General features: G+C 41.1%; 1 protein-coding gene across 1 annotated transcript in view; it reads left to right on the top strand.

Annotated features, from left to right (window-relative positions):
• LOC132203960 (ryanodine receptor) overlaps positions 1–17382 on the top strand; it is a 32911-nt gene extending 15529 nt beyond the window's left edge. Inside the window, 67 exon segments of the mRNA XM_059632138.1 lie at positions 12–277; positions 327–538; positions 593–888; positions 960–1134; positions 1193–1339; positions 1397–1608; positions 1669–1866; positions 1918–2161; positions 2215–2377; positions 2429–2592; positions 2654–2752; positions 2804–2953; positions 3004–3124; positions 3180–3270; positions 3330–3512; positions 3631–3808; positions 3873–4087; positions 4141–4295; positions 4345–4469; positions 4530–4730; positions 4785–5063; positions 5614–5834; positions 5997–6087; positions 6139–6449; positions 6512–6680; positions 6761–7046; positions 7104–7227; positions 7289–7493; positions 7553–7671; positions 8097–8207; positions 8264–8366; positions 8425–8560; positions 8613–8694; positions 8752–8915; positions 8973–9165; positions 9220–9335; positions 9398–9555; positions 9613–9792; positions 9849–9980; positions 10041–10199; positions 10258–10497; positions 10658–10770; positions 11347–11440; positions 11505–11744; positions 11905–12084; positions 12147–12637; positions 12692–12837; positions 12892–12962; positions 13028–13093; positions 13159–13238; positions 13300–13461; positions 13521–13677; positions 13733–13943; positions 13946–14189; positions 14242–14421; positions 14473–14610; positions 14665–14791; positions 14848–14967; positions 15057–15320; positions 15373–15503; positions 15558–15716; positions 15770–15830; positions 15885–16031; positions 16100–16231; positions 16288–16444; positions 16504–16669; positions 16723–17382. Coding sequence (XP_059488121.1) covers positions 12–277; positions 327–538; positions 593–888; positions 960–1134; positions 1193–1339; positions 1397–1608; positions 1669–1866; positions 1918–2161; positions 2215–2377; positions 2429–2592; positions 2654–2752; positions 2804–2953; positions 3004–3124; positions 3180–3270; positions 3330–3512; positions 3631–3808; positions 3873–4087; positions 4141–4295; positions 4345–4469; positions 4530–4730; positions 4785–5063; positions 5614–5834; positions 5997–6087; positions 6139–6449; positions 6512–6680; positions 6761–7046; positions 7104–7227; positions 7289–7493; positions 7553–7671; positions 8097–8207; positions 8264–8366; positions 8425–8560; positions 8613–8694; positions 8752–8915; positions 8973–9165; positions 9220–9335; positions 9398–9555; positions 9613–9792; positions 9849–9980; positions 10041–10199; positions 10258–10497; positions 10658–10770; positions 11347–11440; positions 11505–11744; positions 11905–12084; positions 12147–12637; positions 12692–12837; positions 12892–12962; positions 13028–13093; positions 13159–13238; positions 13300–13461; positions 13521–13677; positions 13733–13943; positions 13946–14189; positions 14242–14421; positions 14473–14610; positions 14665–14791; positions 14848–14967; positions 15057–15320; positions 15373–15503; positions 15558–15716; positions 15770–15830; positions 15885–16031; positions 16100–16231; positions 16288–16444; positions 16504–16669; positions 16723–16882 — 11371 coding nt within the window. The 3' untranslated portion in view covers positions 16883–17382.
• Positions 17383–17437: the final 55 nt, after the last annotated feature.

A 17437-nucleotide genomic window follows, 5' to 3' on the forward strand; every position in this document is an offset into this window, starting at 1 on the left:
TTTATTTTTAGTGAGCATGAGAAAATGATGAGGTGGCAGGAGATTAAAATCAGGCAGCACAGGCTGCTTTCTGAAGCCGACCAAGTCAGCCCTGGACACATTGAGCAAATTATCAAGAGTGGTGGTTTCAACATGAACGACATTAAGAGCCTCCAGAGGGGATTTTCTGAAGACGGACCCGAGTCGGACGAAGTAACCGGAAGACCTGGTTTTCCCAACAGACCACCACGCAGGGCGTCAGTTTCAAAGACAAACGGTTATGACGTTACTGATCCTGGTATATTCAACAAAATTATTGCACTTGCAAATATAAAAAATAATTTTAGGCAAGAGAGCCTTGAGCGAGAACCCGACAAACGGATATGAAGAACCCGACGACAAGAAGAAGAGAGGAAGGTCACCTTTCAGGTTCTTCTCCAAAAAGAACAGGGATGCCAGCAATGATCGCGGCAAGAAATTGGGCAACAACCTTGAAGTGCCCTCTGAAAGAAATAAGCCTGTCGACATGAAGAAAAACGCTGCCCTTAATATGTCATCGGTGAAAATAAAATTTTCAGTCAAATTTCAATATACATGATAATTTAAATTTTAGACCGACTTGAAACTGGTTCCGCCCTCCGTACCTGACAGGCAACCCAAGGCTTTGAGTGGCTCCCTGTCCAACTCCAAGATCGAGACCATTGGCAACGAAATGTACGACGCCGATTGCCTGAAGCTGATTAACGAGTACTTCTACGGAGTGCGAATCTTCCCTGGCCAAGACCCGACCCACGTATATGTTGGCTGGGTGACCACCCAGTACCATTTGCACAGCAAGGAATTCAACCAGGACAAGGTCAGGACCTCTGGCGTCTTCATTGTGGATGAAATCGGCGACGTTATTGAAAAGTACACGAAATATTTCATTTAATTATAAACAATTTAAAATTTTAATCAAACTTTTTCTTTAAATTTGGCAGCGTCGACCGCCAGAGTTGCTACATGCTGAGGGCTGACGAATTGTACAACGAGGTGACCAATGATGCCTCAGGAAAGGGTGCGAGCCAGGGTATGTTTGTTGGCTGCTGCCTGGACACAGCCACTGGCTACATGACCTTCCACTGTGAAGGAAAAGAGACGAAGCACAAGTATAAGGTAAAAACAATATTTTTAAATTTAAATGAACTATTCATAAAAATAAAATAAATTATAGATGGAGCCGGGAACTAAACTGTTCCCTGCAATTTTCGTCGAGGCCACGAGCAAAGATATCATGCAGATTGAACTTGGCAGAACTTCCACCACACTGCCACTGTCAGCTGCCGTCTTGCAGAACTCCGAGAAGCATGTCAACCCCCAGGTATTGAAAGAAAATTTCCTTTTAAAAGGTGGTGAATTTAAATTTGAATATTTTTAGTTCCCTCCGAGGCTAAAAGTTCAGTGCCTGAAACCCCACCAATGGGCCAGAGTGCCGAACCAGAGTCTCCAAGTCCACGCTCTGAAGCTGTCTGACATCAGAGGCTGGAGTATGTTGTGCGAAGACCCAATTTCCATGCTGGCCCTGCACATTCCGGAAGAGGACCGGTGCATTGATATTCTTGAACTTATTGAAATGGAGCGCCTTCTCAGGTATAATGATACAAATTATCATAAACGCAAATATAATTTTATTCAATACTATTTTTTCAGCTTCCATTCCCACACTCTGACTTTGTACGCTGCTCTTTGCTTCCAATCCAACTACCGAGCAGCGCACACGCTTTGCCAACACGTTGGACAGAACCAGCTTTTGTATGCAATTAGGTCTGAGTACATGTCTGGTCCGTTGAGAAGAGGATTTTACGACCTTCTCATTGCCCTCCATTTGGAATCCCACGCTACAACCATGTAATAAAAAATTTTACTTTCCAATTTTCTTTCTTCACTTAATGTTAATAGGGAGGCTTGCAAGAATGAATACATCGTGACTCTGAGCCCTGACCTCAAGGAAATCTATAGTGAACCTGACATGTGCCACAGCCTCCACTCCCTTCGCACTGAATCCGTTCAACCGACAATGAAAATGACAGACATCAATGATACTATTGACAACATCATGAACCTGTACAGTCCATACTTCCCTCTCGAAGAGCTAAGAGATTTTGCCATGACTGCGCTGGAAGAAGCTGTTACGATCAACCAGGTATTATTTTACACATTTCAGTAAGCTTCAATTTAATTTAATTTTCCCGGCAGGTGCATAACCGAGATCCAGTCGGAGGAAGCAACGAAAACCTTTTCCTTCCGCTCCTCAAACTTACTGACAGGCTTCTGCTTGTTGGAACTTTGTGTGACGAAGATGTAATGAAGTTGCTTATCATGATTGACCCTGACACTTGGGACCCTTCCTTTGAGAGAGGTCACTATAAAATTTAATAATTCATTTTGGAAATTTAATTATCGGTTTCAGAGGGCAAAGATGAGCACCGCAAGGGACTGTTGCACATGAAGATGGCCGAAGGAGCCAAACTTCAAATGTGCTACTTGTTGCATCACTTGTGTGACGTTCAATTGAGACATCGCGTTGAATCAATTATCGCCTTCAGTTATGACTACATAGCTGAAATTCAGACTGTAATTTTAAAATGAAAAAAATGTTATATTTTCTTTTAATATTTTATTTAATAACTGATAGGATCAACTGAGGCGTTATATTGAAATCAAAGCATCTGATTTGCCATCGGCAATCGCTGCAAAGAAAACAAAGGAATTCCGCTGTCCACCAAGAGATCAGGTTTGAAAAACTGCAAAGGGAAATTCAATTTATTGGAAATCAAAATTATAGATGAATGCAATTTTGGGATTCAAAAACCTGGAAGAGGAAGAGAAAGAAAACTGTCCATTGGGCGACGAAATGCGTGAGAAAATGAATGCACAGCACCAAGCTTTGATGGAAATAGTGTCACTTAATGCACTGAAGGAACCAGAGGAAGAAGTAAAACTGCTCTCAATTAAAGATTTATATTTTTATAATTTTTTTTTAAGTGTGAAGCTGACAAAGTCAAGCCAGGACCGATTCAGCGTCTTTACAATTTGATAAACGCCGTGAAAGAGCTGGAAGAGGAGCCAAAGGAAATTCCTGAGCCAGTTAAAAAAACTCCCGAGGGTAAAATAGCTCATAATTTCAATTGTGTTCAATCTATTTATTGGGAAAATTTCAGAGGTGTTCCGCAAGGTACTGATCAAGACAATTGTTAGGTGGGCAGAGGAGGCTATGATAGAAACGCCAAAACTTGTGCAGGAGATGTTCGAGTACGTTTTTAAATAAATTAAATGCGGATTTCCAAGATTCAAATATTAATTTTAAATAGCTTGCTGGTTCGGCAGTACGACACTGTCGGTCAATTGATCAGAGCCCTCCAGAAGACGTACGTTATTGCTGCCAAAACCAAATCTGACGTCGAGCTGATGTGGGTTGGACTGAGTCAAATCAGAGCACTTTTGCCTGTGCAAATGTCTCAAGAGGAAGAGGCGCTAATGCGCACCAGACTTTGGTAATGAAATTTTCAAATAATTCGATGAAGCAATAAAATTGACAACAAATGCATCACCGGTTGCATAAATTCGAAACATGCAGGCGTTTTAATCCGAGTGTTTATTTTCTCTTTTTAGGAAAATGGTCAACAATCGCACTTTCTTCCAACACCCTGATCTAATCCGTGTCCTCCGTAACCACGAGAACGTCATGGCCGTGATGATGAACACCCTCGCCAGGCGCGCTCAAGGTCAATCTGACCAACAAGCTCAAGCAGCCAGTGCAGAAGGCGAAACTGCGGCTCCCAAAGAGAAGGTGCGCGCCATGATTTATTTTACAAATATTATAATTTAAAAAAATAAAATAAAATTAATTCCAGGACACTTCCCACGAAATGGTGGTAGCCTGTTGCCGATTCCTTTGCTACTTCTGTCGCACATCGAGACAGAATCAGAAAGCCATGTTCGACCATCTGGCTTTCTTGCTGGAAAACAGCAACATTTTGCTTTCGAGGCCATCCTTAAGAGGAAGCACTCCATTGGACGTTGCCATCTCCTCTTTAATGGAAAATACAGAGCTTGCTCTTGCTCTCAGGTAAAAAAAGAAAATACCAAGTTTTCAATAAAAATTTAATTAATCGATTGCAGAGAGCATTATCTGGAGAAGATTGCTATTTACTTGTCACGTTGCGGTCTGCAATCAAACTCCGAGTTGGTTGAAAAGGGCTACCCTGATTTGGGTTGGGATCCCGTTGAAGGCGAGCGATACCTCGACTTCCTCAGATTTTGCGTCTGGGTCAATGGTATTATCGATCGGTTCAAGTTATGCGGTTACTTTTACTTACTTTCTAGGTGAAAGTGTGGAGGAAAATGCAAACTTGGTCATTCGTCTGCTGATCAGACGACCGGAATGTCTTGGTCTTGCCCTGCGTGGCGAGGGCGAGGGTTTGCTAAACGCGATTACTGAGGCCAACAAGGTATTTTTTTTTTTTCGAAAAAGATGGAAAGGAAAATAAATTTTTAAACTGTGACTTCAGATGTCTGATAGAATAACCATACAAAGAAAAATGATGGACGAGGCCGAGGGAACAATGTCAACGGCTCACTTTGATCATCCCTTGCCCGAGGGAGACGACGACGAGGATTATATTGACACTGGCGCCGCAATTCTCAACTTTTATTGCACCTTGGTTGATCTTTTGGGAAGGTGTGCACCTGACGCATCAGTCATTGCCCAGGTGATTTTTAATTACTTTTTTTTATAATTTTTTTTATGTATTTAATATTTAAAGGGCAAAAATGATTCGCTGAGGGCACGCGCCATTCTCCGCTCGCTGGTGCCCTTGGAGGACCTCCAGGGCGTGCTGAGTCTCAGATTCACCCTGCAAGCCCCTGCTGCTGGCGAAGAGCCACCAAAGAGCGACATCCCGTCTGGTCTCATTCCCGGACACAAGCAGAGCGTTGTTTTATTCTTGGAGCGAGTTTATGGCATTGAAACGCAGGAGCTCTTCTACAGACTGCTCGAAGACGCTTTCCTGCCTGATTTGAGAACGGCTACCATGCTGGACAAGGTAAGACGTTAGACGATTACGCATTTAATAAACGGCAAAAATTTTAAGCTTTGAAAAAAACTGCTGGTTGCAAGCTGCGTAAAAGTAGTGCTCAAAAGTAGTGCTTTTTCAGTTTGTAGAGATTTTTCATTTTTTTTTCCTTTTTGCCTTTTTATTAAAACTTACTTTTAATAAAATTTTGTCAAATTCTCTTCAAAAATATTAGATTAATTATATATTTTTAACTTAATATTTACTCAAACGTCAATGAATATTTTTTATGTGATTGTGGAGAATATTTGGCACAAAATTTATACCTCTATGCGAAGAGCGTCTAATTCTTTTCCTCAATATTAAAATTAACTTCCATCGGAATAGAACTCCATGGAAATGTTAGGGCCATTTTAATGCATCTTCTATTCGCAAATTCATCTTTCCACGCAAAGCTGTCAAGTAGACCTGAATTTGGCGCTGTCTGAGAACATAACCCTGCTCCGCTGCTGCTGCTTTGGCTGCTTTCATGCTAACCTGAATTTCTCTGTCACGAATCACTTAGCCAATTACTGCTCAGAATGACGGCTATGAATCGGCGATGGGACTGGCAATGAATCGCTATATTGGCAACTCGATCTTGCCGCTGCTCATCCAACACTCGGCTTTCTACAATGAGGCTGACAATTATTCCAACTTGTTGGACGCCACCCTCCACACAGTGTACAGACTTTCAAAGAACAGGATGCTTACAAAGGGACAGCGAGATGCGGTTTCTGACTTTTTGGTTGCGCTCACTAGGTAAATTTTAACGAAATTATAGACTAACTTTTTAATTAAAAAAAAAATTGAAACAATTTCTTATTTAACACTTAATTGAAGTTAATTTTGTATTAGATGAAAAGTTTAATGAAATAAACAACAAAGTTATCATTTTTAAGTTTTACACAAATTGCATTTCAGCCAAATGCAGCCAAGCATGCTTCTAAAGCTTCTACGAAAACTCACCGTTGATGTCTCCCAGCTCTCTGAATACACCACCGTTGCCCTCAGGGTAAGAAACGCATTAATCAAAGTTAATAAAAAAATAAAACACTTTCTTCAGCTGCTGACCCTGCATTACGAGCGCTGCGCCAAATATTACGGCTCTACTTCAGTTTCTCAGAGCATTTACGGCGCTTCGAGTGACGAGGAAAAGCGCCTCACCATGGTTTTGTTCAGCAACATATTCGACTCGCTGTCCAGAATGGACTACGACCCCGAGCTTTTCGGAAAGGCGCTGCCTTGCTTGACAGCTATCGGTTGCGCTCTGCCTCCAGATTATACACTTTCTAAGAACAACGACGAAGAGTGCTACGGAATCAAGTCCAGCAGCCCGGACGGCCCTTACGATCCGCAGCCAATCGACACTAGCAAGTAAATTGCACAAAAGGTTCAAAATAATAACCAGTCATCTAAAACTTTACATTTTTCTTCAGTGTGCAGCTGAATAACGATTTGGTGAACATCATCCAGAAGTTCAGCGAGCATTACCACGACGCGTGGGCGAGCAGAAAACTCGAGTTCAGCTGGCAATACGGAGAACAGTGGTCGGACAGCTCTAAAACTCACCCGAGGCTCAAGCCTTACAGCATGTTGGGCGAATTTGTAAGTTTTTTGATAAAAAAAAAAGAGTTAATTGTTTGAATATTAATTTTATTTGTAAAAAATTCATTGTCACCAACCAGGAACGTGAGCGCTACAGAGACCCAGTGAGGGAATCAATGAAAGCTTTGTTGGCCATCAACTGGAGCGTCGAGCACGCCGAGGTCGAGGACGAGTCGAGGGGCAACTCTGGACGCAGAGCTTCAAAGGGCCCAGGCGACACAAACAACCCCTTCGACTACCACCCCAGGCCTGTGGACATGACGAACTTGACGCTCAGCAGAGAAATGCAAAATATGGCCGAGCGTTTGGCTGAAAACGCGCACGACATCTGGGCCAAGAAGAAGAAAGAGGAACTTCTTGCATGCGGTAATAATTATGAGAAATAAATTTGAAGTCACTTATATGGTTAATCGCCAAATTTAGGTGGGGCTGTGCACCCTCAGTTGGTGCCTTACGATCTTCTCACCGACAAAGAAAAGAGGAAGGACCGCGAACGCTGCCAAGAATTCCTCAAGTACCTCCAGTACCAAGGCTTCAAGCTCCACAAGTCAGTTTATTTTTCATTGAATTTATTGACGGAAAAAGAAAAATCAAAATTTCTCTCATAGGCCTACACGAGGAGGATCTGTCGAGAGTGAGGGTGGAACTGCCGGTGCAGCAGTGGAGCTGCGTTTCGCCTACAGTCTGCTGGAAAAGCTCATTCAATACACCGACACTGCGTCCATCAGCATGAAACTTTACAAACCGTCCAGCACATTCAGCAGAAGAAACAGCTTCAAAACTTGCACCAGAGATATTAAATTCTTTTCAAAGGTAAATAGTTGAAATTTTTTAATTATAATATAATATTAAATTTTTTTGATAATCTTAAGGTGGTGATGCCATTAGTGGAAAAGTACTTTAGCGCCAATCGCAACTATTTCATCGCTGTTGCCACTGCCACGCACACTGAAGGAGCAGCCTCCTTGAAAGAAAAAGAGATGGTTGCCAGGTGAAAATTTTTTTAAATTTTTTAAGTCAAAGATACATTATTCTTTTGCCGCTTTAAAATGATGGAAAACTTTGAAAGCTTCAATTTTATCTCAATTTTGTGACGATTCGTTCAACTTTCATATCAAAAATTGTGAAAATATGAAATTAACAAATTACACGTCTGCAATCAGCAGGACTAAAAAAATACGATTCGTTTATTTCCCTTGGCCGCCACAGAATTTTTTAAATCAAAGATGGATATACTTTTGCCGCTTTAAAATGATGGAAAACTTTGAAAGCTTCAATTTAATCACAATTTTGTGACGATTCGTTCAACTTTCATATCAAAAATTGTGAAAATATGAAATTAAATTTATTTCCCTTAAAAAAATTTTAAAATTAAAAATTAATTGAATAAATATTTAATTTCTTAAAAATCTTCAGCTTGTTCTGCAAGCTAGCCAACCTGTTGAGAACAAAGCTGGCAGCGTTTGGTGCAGATGTGAGGATCACGGTGCGCTGTCTGCAAGTCCTTGTGAAATCAGTAGACGCAAAGTAAAAAACTGAACCAATAATTGGAGCCACTTTTTTCCTAAATCAATTTTCTTTAGATCTCTGGTAAAGAACTGCCCAGAATTTATTCGCACATCTATGTTGACGTTCTTCAACAACACTGCCGAAGATCTGGGCCATACTGTATTGAACTTGCAAGAGGTGGAATATAAACTCCTTATAAAAATGCAAGATATGTCTAATTTTCTTGATTCTGCAGGGAAAATATAGCCACTTGAGAGGCACCCACCTCAAGACTTCCACCTCCCTTCAATATGTGGACGGAGTCATTTTGCCAGTGTTGACAGAAATGTTTGACCACTTGGCGGCCTGCGAGTACGGCAGTGATCTTTTGCGTAAGAACAAATTGGTATTTTCATTTGAAATATTCCAATGTCAATTTTGCAGTTGACGACATTCAGTGTGCGGCGTATAAAATCCTGGCTGGTCTGTACACACTTGGAACAGACGGATCACTCACAAATGACAGGTTAATATTTCAATAAATTAAAAATTATTATTTAATTATCATTATTTTGGCTTACAGAAAGTTTCTGAAAATTGAGCTGGGAAGACACAGACCAGCCCTTGGCAGCTGCCTTGGTGCATTTTCGTCTTGCTTCCCAGTAGCATACTTGGAGCCGCACTTGAACAAGCAAAATCATTTCTCAATCCATCACAGAATGGCCGACCATTCTTTGGAGGCTCAAGGTATTCACAATAATTATCCTCATAAAGTGAAAATTCAAGTTCAAATTTAATTCCTAGACGTGATGGCGAGAATGGACGCAACAATGCCCACGTTGGAGACGGTCTTGGGCCAAGTGGAGGCGTACGTTGAGTCGGAAAATACCCATGCTGACGCGCCTCACATAATTGACGTTATTTTGCCCATGCTCTGCTCGTACTTGCCCTTCTGGTGGTCGCAAGGACCAGACAACGTTGGTGCCAATCCTGGCGGGTAATTTTTGCTGATGATTTTTAAAAAAAAGGTTTTAAATTAAATTTCTAACAGAACGTACGTGACAATGGTGACCAGTGAACACATGAACCAGCTGCTGAAGAACGTGCTTAAAATGATCAGAAAGAATATTGGCAACGAGAATGCCCCTTGGATGACCAGAATTGCTGGTATAATAATTTTTTTACTAATTTACTTCAGGGAAAATATTAAATGATTTGTATGTGCGCAGCTTACACCCAACAAATCATTATCAATTCCTCCGAAGAATTGTTGAAAGATGTGTTTCTGCCTTTGGCTGAGAGAGTTCGCAAGAGGACAGACAATATGTTCCACAAAGAGGAGTCCATGCGTGGCTTCCTGAAATCTTCAGCTGACGACACCTCTCAGGTTAATTTTAAATTGACATTTTAATCCGAGTGAGAAATAAAAACAACTCAATTACAGCTGGAGTCTCAGATTCAAGAGGACTGGCAGCTGCTTGTTCGTGATATTTATGCATTTTACCCTCTGCTCATCAAGTATGTCGATTTACAAAGGAATCATTGGCTCAGGAATAATATCGCTGAAGCTGAAGATTTGTACAATCACGTTGGTGAAATCTTCAATATCTGGTCAAAATCACAGGTTAGACCGATCAAAAATCTCTGAAAAATTGCTTCATTCAATCATTATTTTTTAAGTACTTCTTGAAAGAGGAGCAAAACTTCATTTCCGCCAATGAGATTGACAACATGGTGCTCATCATGCCCACTTCCACCACTAGGAGAACTGCGGTTGTGAGCGACGGAGGAGCTGCTCAAGGGGGTGGAAAGGTTTGAAGAATTTTTTTGTAATTCTGAAATTTCTGAATAATAATTTTTTTGAATTAACAGAAAAAGAAAAAGAACAGAGAGAAAAAGAAGAACAAAGACAAAGAGCTGCAAGCGTCTTTGATGGTTGCTTGCTTGAAGCGTCTGCTCCCAGTTGGTCTCAATTTGTTTGCCGGACGTGAGCAGGAGCTTGTCCAGCACTGCAAGGACAGATACTTAAAGGTTTCCTTAAAATATTTTTATTTTTCCAATTTGCAAAAATTTATTTTATTCTCTGCAGAAAATGCCAGAATACGAAATTATTGACTTTGCGAAGACGCAACTCACACTGCCAGACAAGATTGACCCTGCCGATGAAATGTCCTGGCAGCACTACCTCTACTCCAAATTGGGCAACAAAAAGGAGCCCGAGGGCGAAATTGCCGGTAACACACCGAATAATAATGAGAAGACCAAGATGATCGACGACGTTGTCGAGAGAATTGTGGCCATGGCCAAAGTGCTGTACGGTTTGCACATGGTGAGTCCCAGACTGCACTTTATTGATAGTTGGATTTACACATCGCAAAATATATACAAAAACTTTCTTTCTGTAAAAGTATGACGGCCACAGTCACTTGATTTTTTTTCCTATGCTTTTTTTGTTGGTTTATAATTTAGTTTTCTTAATTGAAATTCAGATTGACCACCCACAACAACAACAAAAAGGCGTCTATCGTTCTGTCGTTTCGACACAACGCAAACGAGCTGTCATTGCCTGCTTCAGGCAGGCCACTCTCCATTCGCTTCCCAGGTACAGGACGAGACCCTAAAATCGTGCTACAGATTATCTTTCTCTATGTCGTGTTTAGTTTGGTGTGTAGTTAAAATGTTTTAATGATTTATAATTTGCCAACTATAACCGTCTAAAATAATTTCACTCCAAATAACAAAAACGTGCCCAAAAACTCTACCAACCGATTCTTACTCTGCTGTGTTTATTTTATTAACAATTAACTTTTTAGATGAGTTTTAATAAATGTACACAACACACAATCTAAAGCACTAACACAATTGACAAACACAGAAAAATGTAAATATATATTTTTATTTTTGCTGAGCATTCAAAACTAAAATAGACCGAGAAAAACTAACACGACTAACCGATAACAGGCGCAGAGACCACCAAAGCCCAAAAAGAGCAGCTGGAGAAGAGCAATTTCAGCGTACAGGAAAAGGGCTGCGGTGGCTTGCTTGAGAACGGTACCCTTGTATGCCATTCCAAGGTAATGACTAATAAACTAACTACCGATTTTCAACTAAACCATAAACCATTAACTTTTAATTAAACCGACTTTTTAAATTAAATATTTCGTTATTTTTTAAACAGGCACAGAGCAATCAACTTCTTCCTGCGTTCCTACCACGAGCTCTGGCTGCAGGATGAAAACGTTGGAACTGAGATTATGATCGAGGACTTGACAGTGAGTGAATGAAAAATATTAATATAAAACAAATCATGCTAATTAATTGTTAAAATTCCAACAGCAATCGTTCGAAGACTCTGAACTGAATAAGGGAGAGGAAGAGGAGGAGGGCAAGCCTGATCCTTTGACCCAATTGGTCACCACCTTCTGCAGAGGCGCCATGACTGAACGAAGTGGCGCTTTGCAAGAGGATCCGCTTTACATGAGTTACGCGGAAATCATGGCAAAATCCTGCGGCGAGGAGGAAGAAGAGGGTGGAGACGAGGGTGGCGAAGGTGAAGAGGGTGGCGCCTCTATTCATGTGAGTGGATTTGCACATAATTTTTTTTTTATTAATAACTAACAAAATTAATCTAATAAAGTCAGCAATGGACAAACTTGTGGTGGGTACACGCTAACTTTAAAATTAAAAGCAAAAAAATTTCAAAAAGCCGATTTTAAAATTATGAAAAAATGTTTAGGAGCAAGAAATGGAGAAGCAGAAACTGCTGTTCCACCAGGCACGTCTTGCAAACAGAGGCGTGGCAGAAATGGTGCTCTTGCACATTTCGGCCAGCAAGGGTCAGCAGAGCGAAATGGTTATGAAGACATTGCAACTCGGCATTTCGGTGCTCAGAGGAGGCAACCTGGACATTCAAATGGTGAAGAACAATTTTTTTTTCAAAAGTGTAAAAATAAAAGAAAAATTTTGTTCTGAATTTAGGGTATGCTGAACCACCTGAAGGAAAAGAAGGACGTCGGTTTCTTCACCTCAATCGCCGGCCTCATGAACTCCTGCAGCGTCCTTGACCTTGACGCTTTTGAGCGAAACACAAAGGCCGAAGGTCTCGGCGTCGGCGCCGACGGCGCCGCCGGAGAGAAGAACATGCACGACGCCGAGTTCACGTGTGCCCTTTTCCGATTCATCCAACTGACCTGTGAAGGTCACAACCTCGAGTGGCAAAACTATTTGCGAACCCAGGCTGGCAACACGACAACCGTCAACGTGGTCATCTGCACGGTCGATTACTTGCTGCGCCTGCAGGAGTCCATCATGGACTTCTACTGGCACTACTCGAGCAAGGAGCTCATCGACCCTGCGGGCAAAGCAAACTTCTTCAAGGCCATCGGCGTCGCTAGCCAAGTGTTCAACACCCTCACTGAGGTCATTCAGGGCCCTTGCACACAGAACCAGCAGGCGCTTGCCCACTCCAGGTTATTTTGGTGGTAAAAAAATTGAACGCAATTTTGAGCAGAAAAATATTGCAGATTGTGGGACGCCGTTGGTGGTTTCCTTTTCCTCTTCTCACACATGCAAGACAAGTTGTCAAAACACTCGAGCCAAGTCGACCTCCTCAAAGAACTGCTTAACTTGCAAAAAGACATGATCACAATGATGCTCTCTATGCTTGAAGGTTTGAATCTACGTGATATTTTTTTAGTTTAAAAATTACATATTTTGATGCTAGGTAACGTTGTGAATGGTACCATTGGTAAGCAGATGGTGGACACCCTGGTTGAATCTGCAGCCAACGTTGAGGTGAGACTCGTAAACTATAACAATTATGTAAAAATTAATTCAAAAAATTTTAATTTTTTTTCCAGTTGATTTTGAAATACTTTGACATGTTCCTCAAACTCAAGGACCTCACTGAATCCTCAAGCTTCCAAGTAAATATAAAATAAATTTTTATCGTTTTAATATTTACTTAAAAATCCGTTTAATTGAAATTCAGGAAGTTGATTTGAACAAAGACGGATGGGTGTTCCCCAAAGATTTCAAGGAAAAGATGGAGCAGTCCAAAAATTACACTCCGTAAGCAAACTTTTCTTGAACCGCAAAGATTTTATCCTTTTTTTTTCTTTTAATAAACTAGCGAGGAAATCAGCTTCATTTTGGCATGTTGCGAAACCAATCACGACGGAAAAATTGACTACGTCACTTTCACTGAGAGCTTCCATGAGCCTGCAACTGAAATTGGTTTCAACTTGGCTGTGCTGTTGACCAACTTGTCTGAACATATGCCTAACGAGCCTCGGTACTTTTAATTAAAACCCCCACATAATTATTTTTAACTAACATCAAAATTAAATTTAGCTTGGCGAGATTTTTGGAGACTGCCGGTAGTGTGCTCAACTACTTTGAGCCTTTCTTGGGAAGAATTGAAATTTTGGGCGGAAGCAAGAAAATCGAGCGTGTCTACTTTGAAATCAAGGACACAAATATTGAGCAGTGGGAGAAACCACAAATCAAGGTTTGATCAAAAAACCACAGTTGAAAATTAAAACAATAGTTAATTATAATTTCAGGAATCAAAACGCGCCTTCTTCTATTCCATTGTAACCGAGGGCGGAGACAAAGAAAAACTGGAGGCCTTTGTCAACTTCTGCGAAGACGCGATCTTTGAAATGCAACACGCGAGTGGTCTCATGTCGACTGACGATTCCGGAGGTGTTGGAAAGTCACGCGAAACTTCATACAACTACCTCTCCGAAGAGGAGGAAGAAAAGTGAGTAAAAGTGTGAAAAGGTCAATAAGTTATTTTAAAACCTTAAAATCCCTCAGACAAGCAAGCCCGTTACAAAAAGGTGTTCAATCTGCAAAGGGCGCCCTTCATGCTTGCATGGCCATGTTCTCCCCTGCCAATGTCAAACTCAAATTGGCTGAGATACAGCAGATGAGTGTTCCTGAGCTGGTAGTCGGATTCTTCAAACTTTTCTTCTACATTTTCTACTATTCAGGTTTCGGCGTTGCCACAGTCATTCGGTAAAAGAAAAAATATCAGACGTTGCAAATTTCTTTAATTATTTTCCTTCAGGTACTTCACTGGTATTTTGATGTCGTTGATGAGAGGACCTCAAGTTGAAGAGCCCGTTGTTGAGGTTAAGGAGGAGGAAAAGATAGGTGTAAGAAGACACGCATTACCAGCACCACCGGTGGCTGACGAATCAGCTTCGCAGCAACTCGCCTTGACTGACTCTCCAAAAGACGAGGCTGCGTAAGATGGAAAAAATTATAAATGAAGGGAAACTAAAAACTTATTTTTTAGAGCAAGTGCTGAGGGTGAAGCTGCTGCTCCTAAGACCGTTGCTGAAGGAGAGGGCGAGGCCTCTGCAGAGGAGGGTGGCGAAGAACACAAAGCTGAAGGTGGCGAAGGTGGAATTATTTCGATTTCAGACCTTCTGGGGTAAAAACTTAGCGAAAATGTCAATTCGTATGTACAATTTAAATGAAATTTTAGAGGAGAGCAGGCGAAACTGGCAGCCGCCGCTGCAGCCGAAGCTGCTGCCCAACAACAAGCAGCAATGGCAGCTGTCGAGGCTGAGCAGAAGCAGGAAACTGTTAAAGAACCATCTCCTGTGTCTCAGGTGAGCGACAATTTTTTTTCTGTAGTTTTAATTTTTAACAAAATTTGCGAATCTAGATCAACTTTGGCGAGTACAGCAAGCATTTTGTCAGCTACTTGGCTAGGAACTTCTACACGATGAAATATGTGGCTCTGGTTTTGGCTTTCAGCATCAACTTCATGCTTCTTTTCTACAAGGTACAAGAAACAGGCAACCTGCCCAACACGAGTGTCCAACCGGTTGCATAGTACGAAGATTTCAGGCGCTATTAATTTTTATATTTTAGGTGACAACTTTGGGCGAAGATGACGAGGACGATGATGATGGAGGCGCCTCTCAACAAATGGAGGACTTGATTGAAGAGCTTTCTGGAGAAGTGACGAACTCGACAGAGGGGCTTGACGACGGCGATGATGAGGACGAAGAAGACCCTATTGAATTAGTACACGTGGATGAAGATTTCTTCTACATGGAGCATGTCTTACGCTTGATGGCCGCTATTCACTCTCTGGTCTCTTTGGCTATGCTCATCGCCTACTACCACCTGAAGGTACGACCTTTCATTTAAAGAAAACGAAAATTCATGCCCATCTCTATGTTAGGTTCCATTGGCTATTTTCAAGCGCGAAAAGGAAATCGCTCGCCGGCTAGAGTTTGACGGTCTTTACATTGCAGAGCAGCCCGAGGATGACGACATAAAATCGCACTGGGATAAACTCGTCATTTCCGCAAAGTAACTGAATTTCTGGACGAATAGATAAGCAAGGGTAAAAAATTTAACTTCCAGGTCGTTCCCTGTAAATTATTGGGACAAGTTCGTCAAAAAGAAGGTGCGCACAAAGTACAGCGAAACGTACGAATTTGACGCAATTAGCAACATGCTTGGAATGGAGAAAACGTCATTTGCTGCCGCTGACGAAGAAAAGCCAACCGGAATACTCAACATGTAAATTTTAAAATTTTGATTTTATGATTGTTCTTAACTTTTTCCACTCTTAGGATTCTCAATATCGACTGGCGCTATCAAGTTTGGAAGGCTGGCGTTACTATCACAGATAATGTAATATCTACCTGCAAGTTTTTTATACGAATTAAATCTTTTTTCGAATTCTAGGCTTTCCTATACAGTTTATGGTACTTTACATTCTCTATCCTTGGAAACTTCAACAACTTCTTCTTTGCGGCCCACTTGCTTGACGTTGCAGTCGGTTTTAAGACATTGAGAACCATCTTGCAGTCAGTAACACACAACGGAAAACAGGCAAAAATTTTAATGTTTTCCTGACTTAATAATCTTTTAATTTTTTTTTTTTTTTTAATTCTCCACAGCTCATATTGACTGTCATGTTGCTGACTATCATTGTGTACATCTACACCGTCATTGCTTTCAATTTCTTCCGCAAATTCTACATCCAAGAGGAAGACGATCAAGTCGATAAAAAGTGTCACGACATGGCAACTGTATAAGATTTAAATTTACTATCATAAATGAATTTTAATTAACTTTGCATTTTCAGTGCTTTGTGTTCCATTTATACAAGGGAGTACGAGCTGGTGGCGGTATTGGTGACGAAATCGGAGACCCTGACGGAGATGATTATGAAGTTTACCGTATCATGTTCGACATCACGTTCTTCTTCTTTGTCATTGTCATCCTGCTGGCCATCATTCAGGGTAAGAAACCGGCGCGTGCCCAAATAAATTCTAAAAAATATCAAATCGTCCTTCCGCAGGTTTGATCATTGACGCCTTCGGCGAGCTCCGTGACCAGCTTGAGAGCGTGAAGGAGGACATGGAGTCCAACTGCTTCATTTGCGGCATAGGAAAAGATTACTTTGATAAAGTTCCGCACGGATTCGACACTCACGTTGCACAGGAGCATAATTTAGCCAACTACATGTACAAATGCTAATCAAATTCCTAACTATTTTACTAAAATTATTCAATTTCAGGTTCTTCCTGATGCATTTGATCAACAAACCTGACACAGAATACACAGGTCAGGAGACCTACGTGTGGAACATGTATCAGCAAAGAAGCTGGGACTTCTTCCCAGTCGGAGACTGCTTCAGAAAGCAGTACGAAGACGAGCTGGGTGGCGGGGGTGGATAAGTGACCAACCCCCAGCACATTTTATAATTCAATCACCCCCTTTCTCTCTTTTGTATAATAATCTCATCAATTTCAATCTGTAATGGTAATAAAGATTTCCTTGTTGATTTGTGGCCCTTAGAGTACTTCCCGTCCATCTCAAGTGGCTCTCTCGTGAACCTCTCTCTTGCCCTCGTGTTAAAATGTAAGACACACGTTTGATAAATTAAGTGGTTGTGACTTAATAAGGACGCATGATGTACTTGCCCACTTCCTTGCGTTCTCAATAATAATAATATTATAAAAAAGATTAACCGACCCAGTAGCTTTTATCATGTTGTATCTTTTGCAAGCAATCCCCGAGAAATTTTAAGAAGGCATGCGGAAATAAAAGGGGACTGTACTCACCAGTAACAGTGCCTTTAAAATCCTTGGGCACCTAGATAATTCAAAGTTATGAGAAAATGTTGTTTAGACTTATAAATAAAATATTCAAATCTTCTGAGATATGTTGAGACATACCTTGTAGTTTATTTCAAGTGAAGAAATTTCCATGGGCTAGTATTTTTGGTCAGG

This window comes from Neocloeon triangulifer, unplaced genomic scaffold, assembly GCF_031216515.1.
Source record: "Neocloeon triangulifer isolate White Clay Creek 2 clone unplaced genomic scaffold, ASM3121651v1 ptg000020l, whole genome shotgun sequence".
Lineage (NCBI taxonomy): Eukaryota > Metazoa > Arthropoda > Insecta > Ephemeroptera > Baetidae > Neocloeon > Neocloeon triangulifer.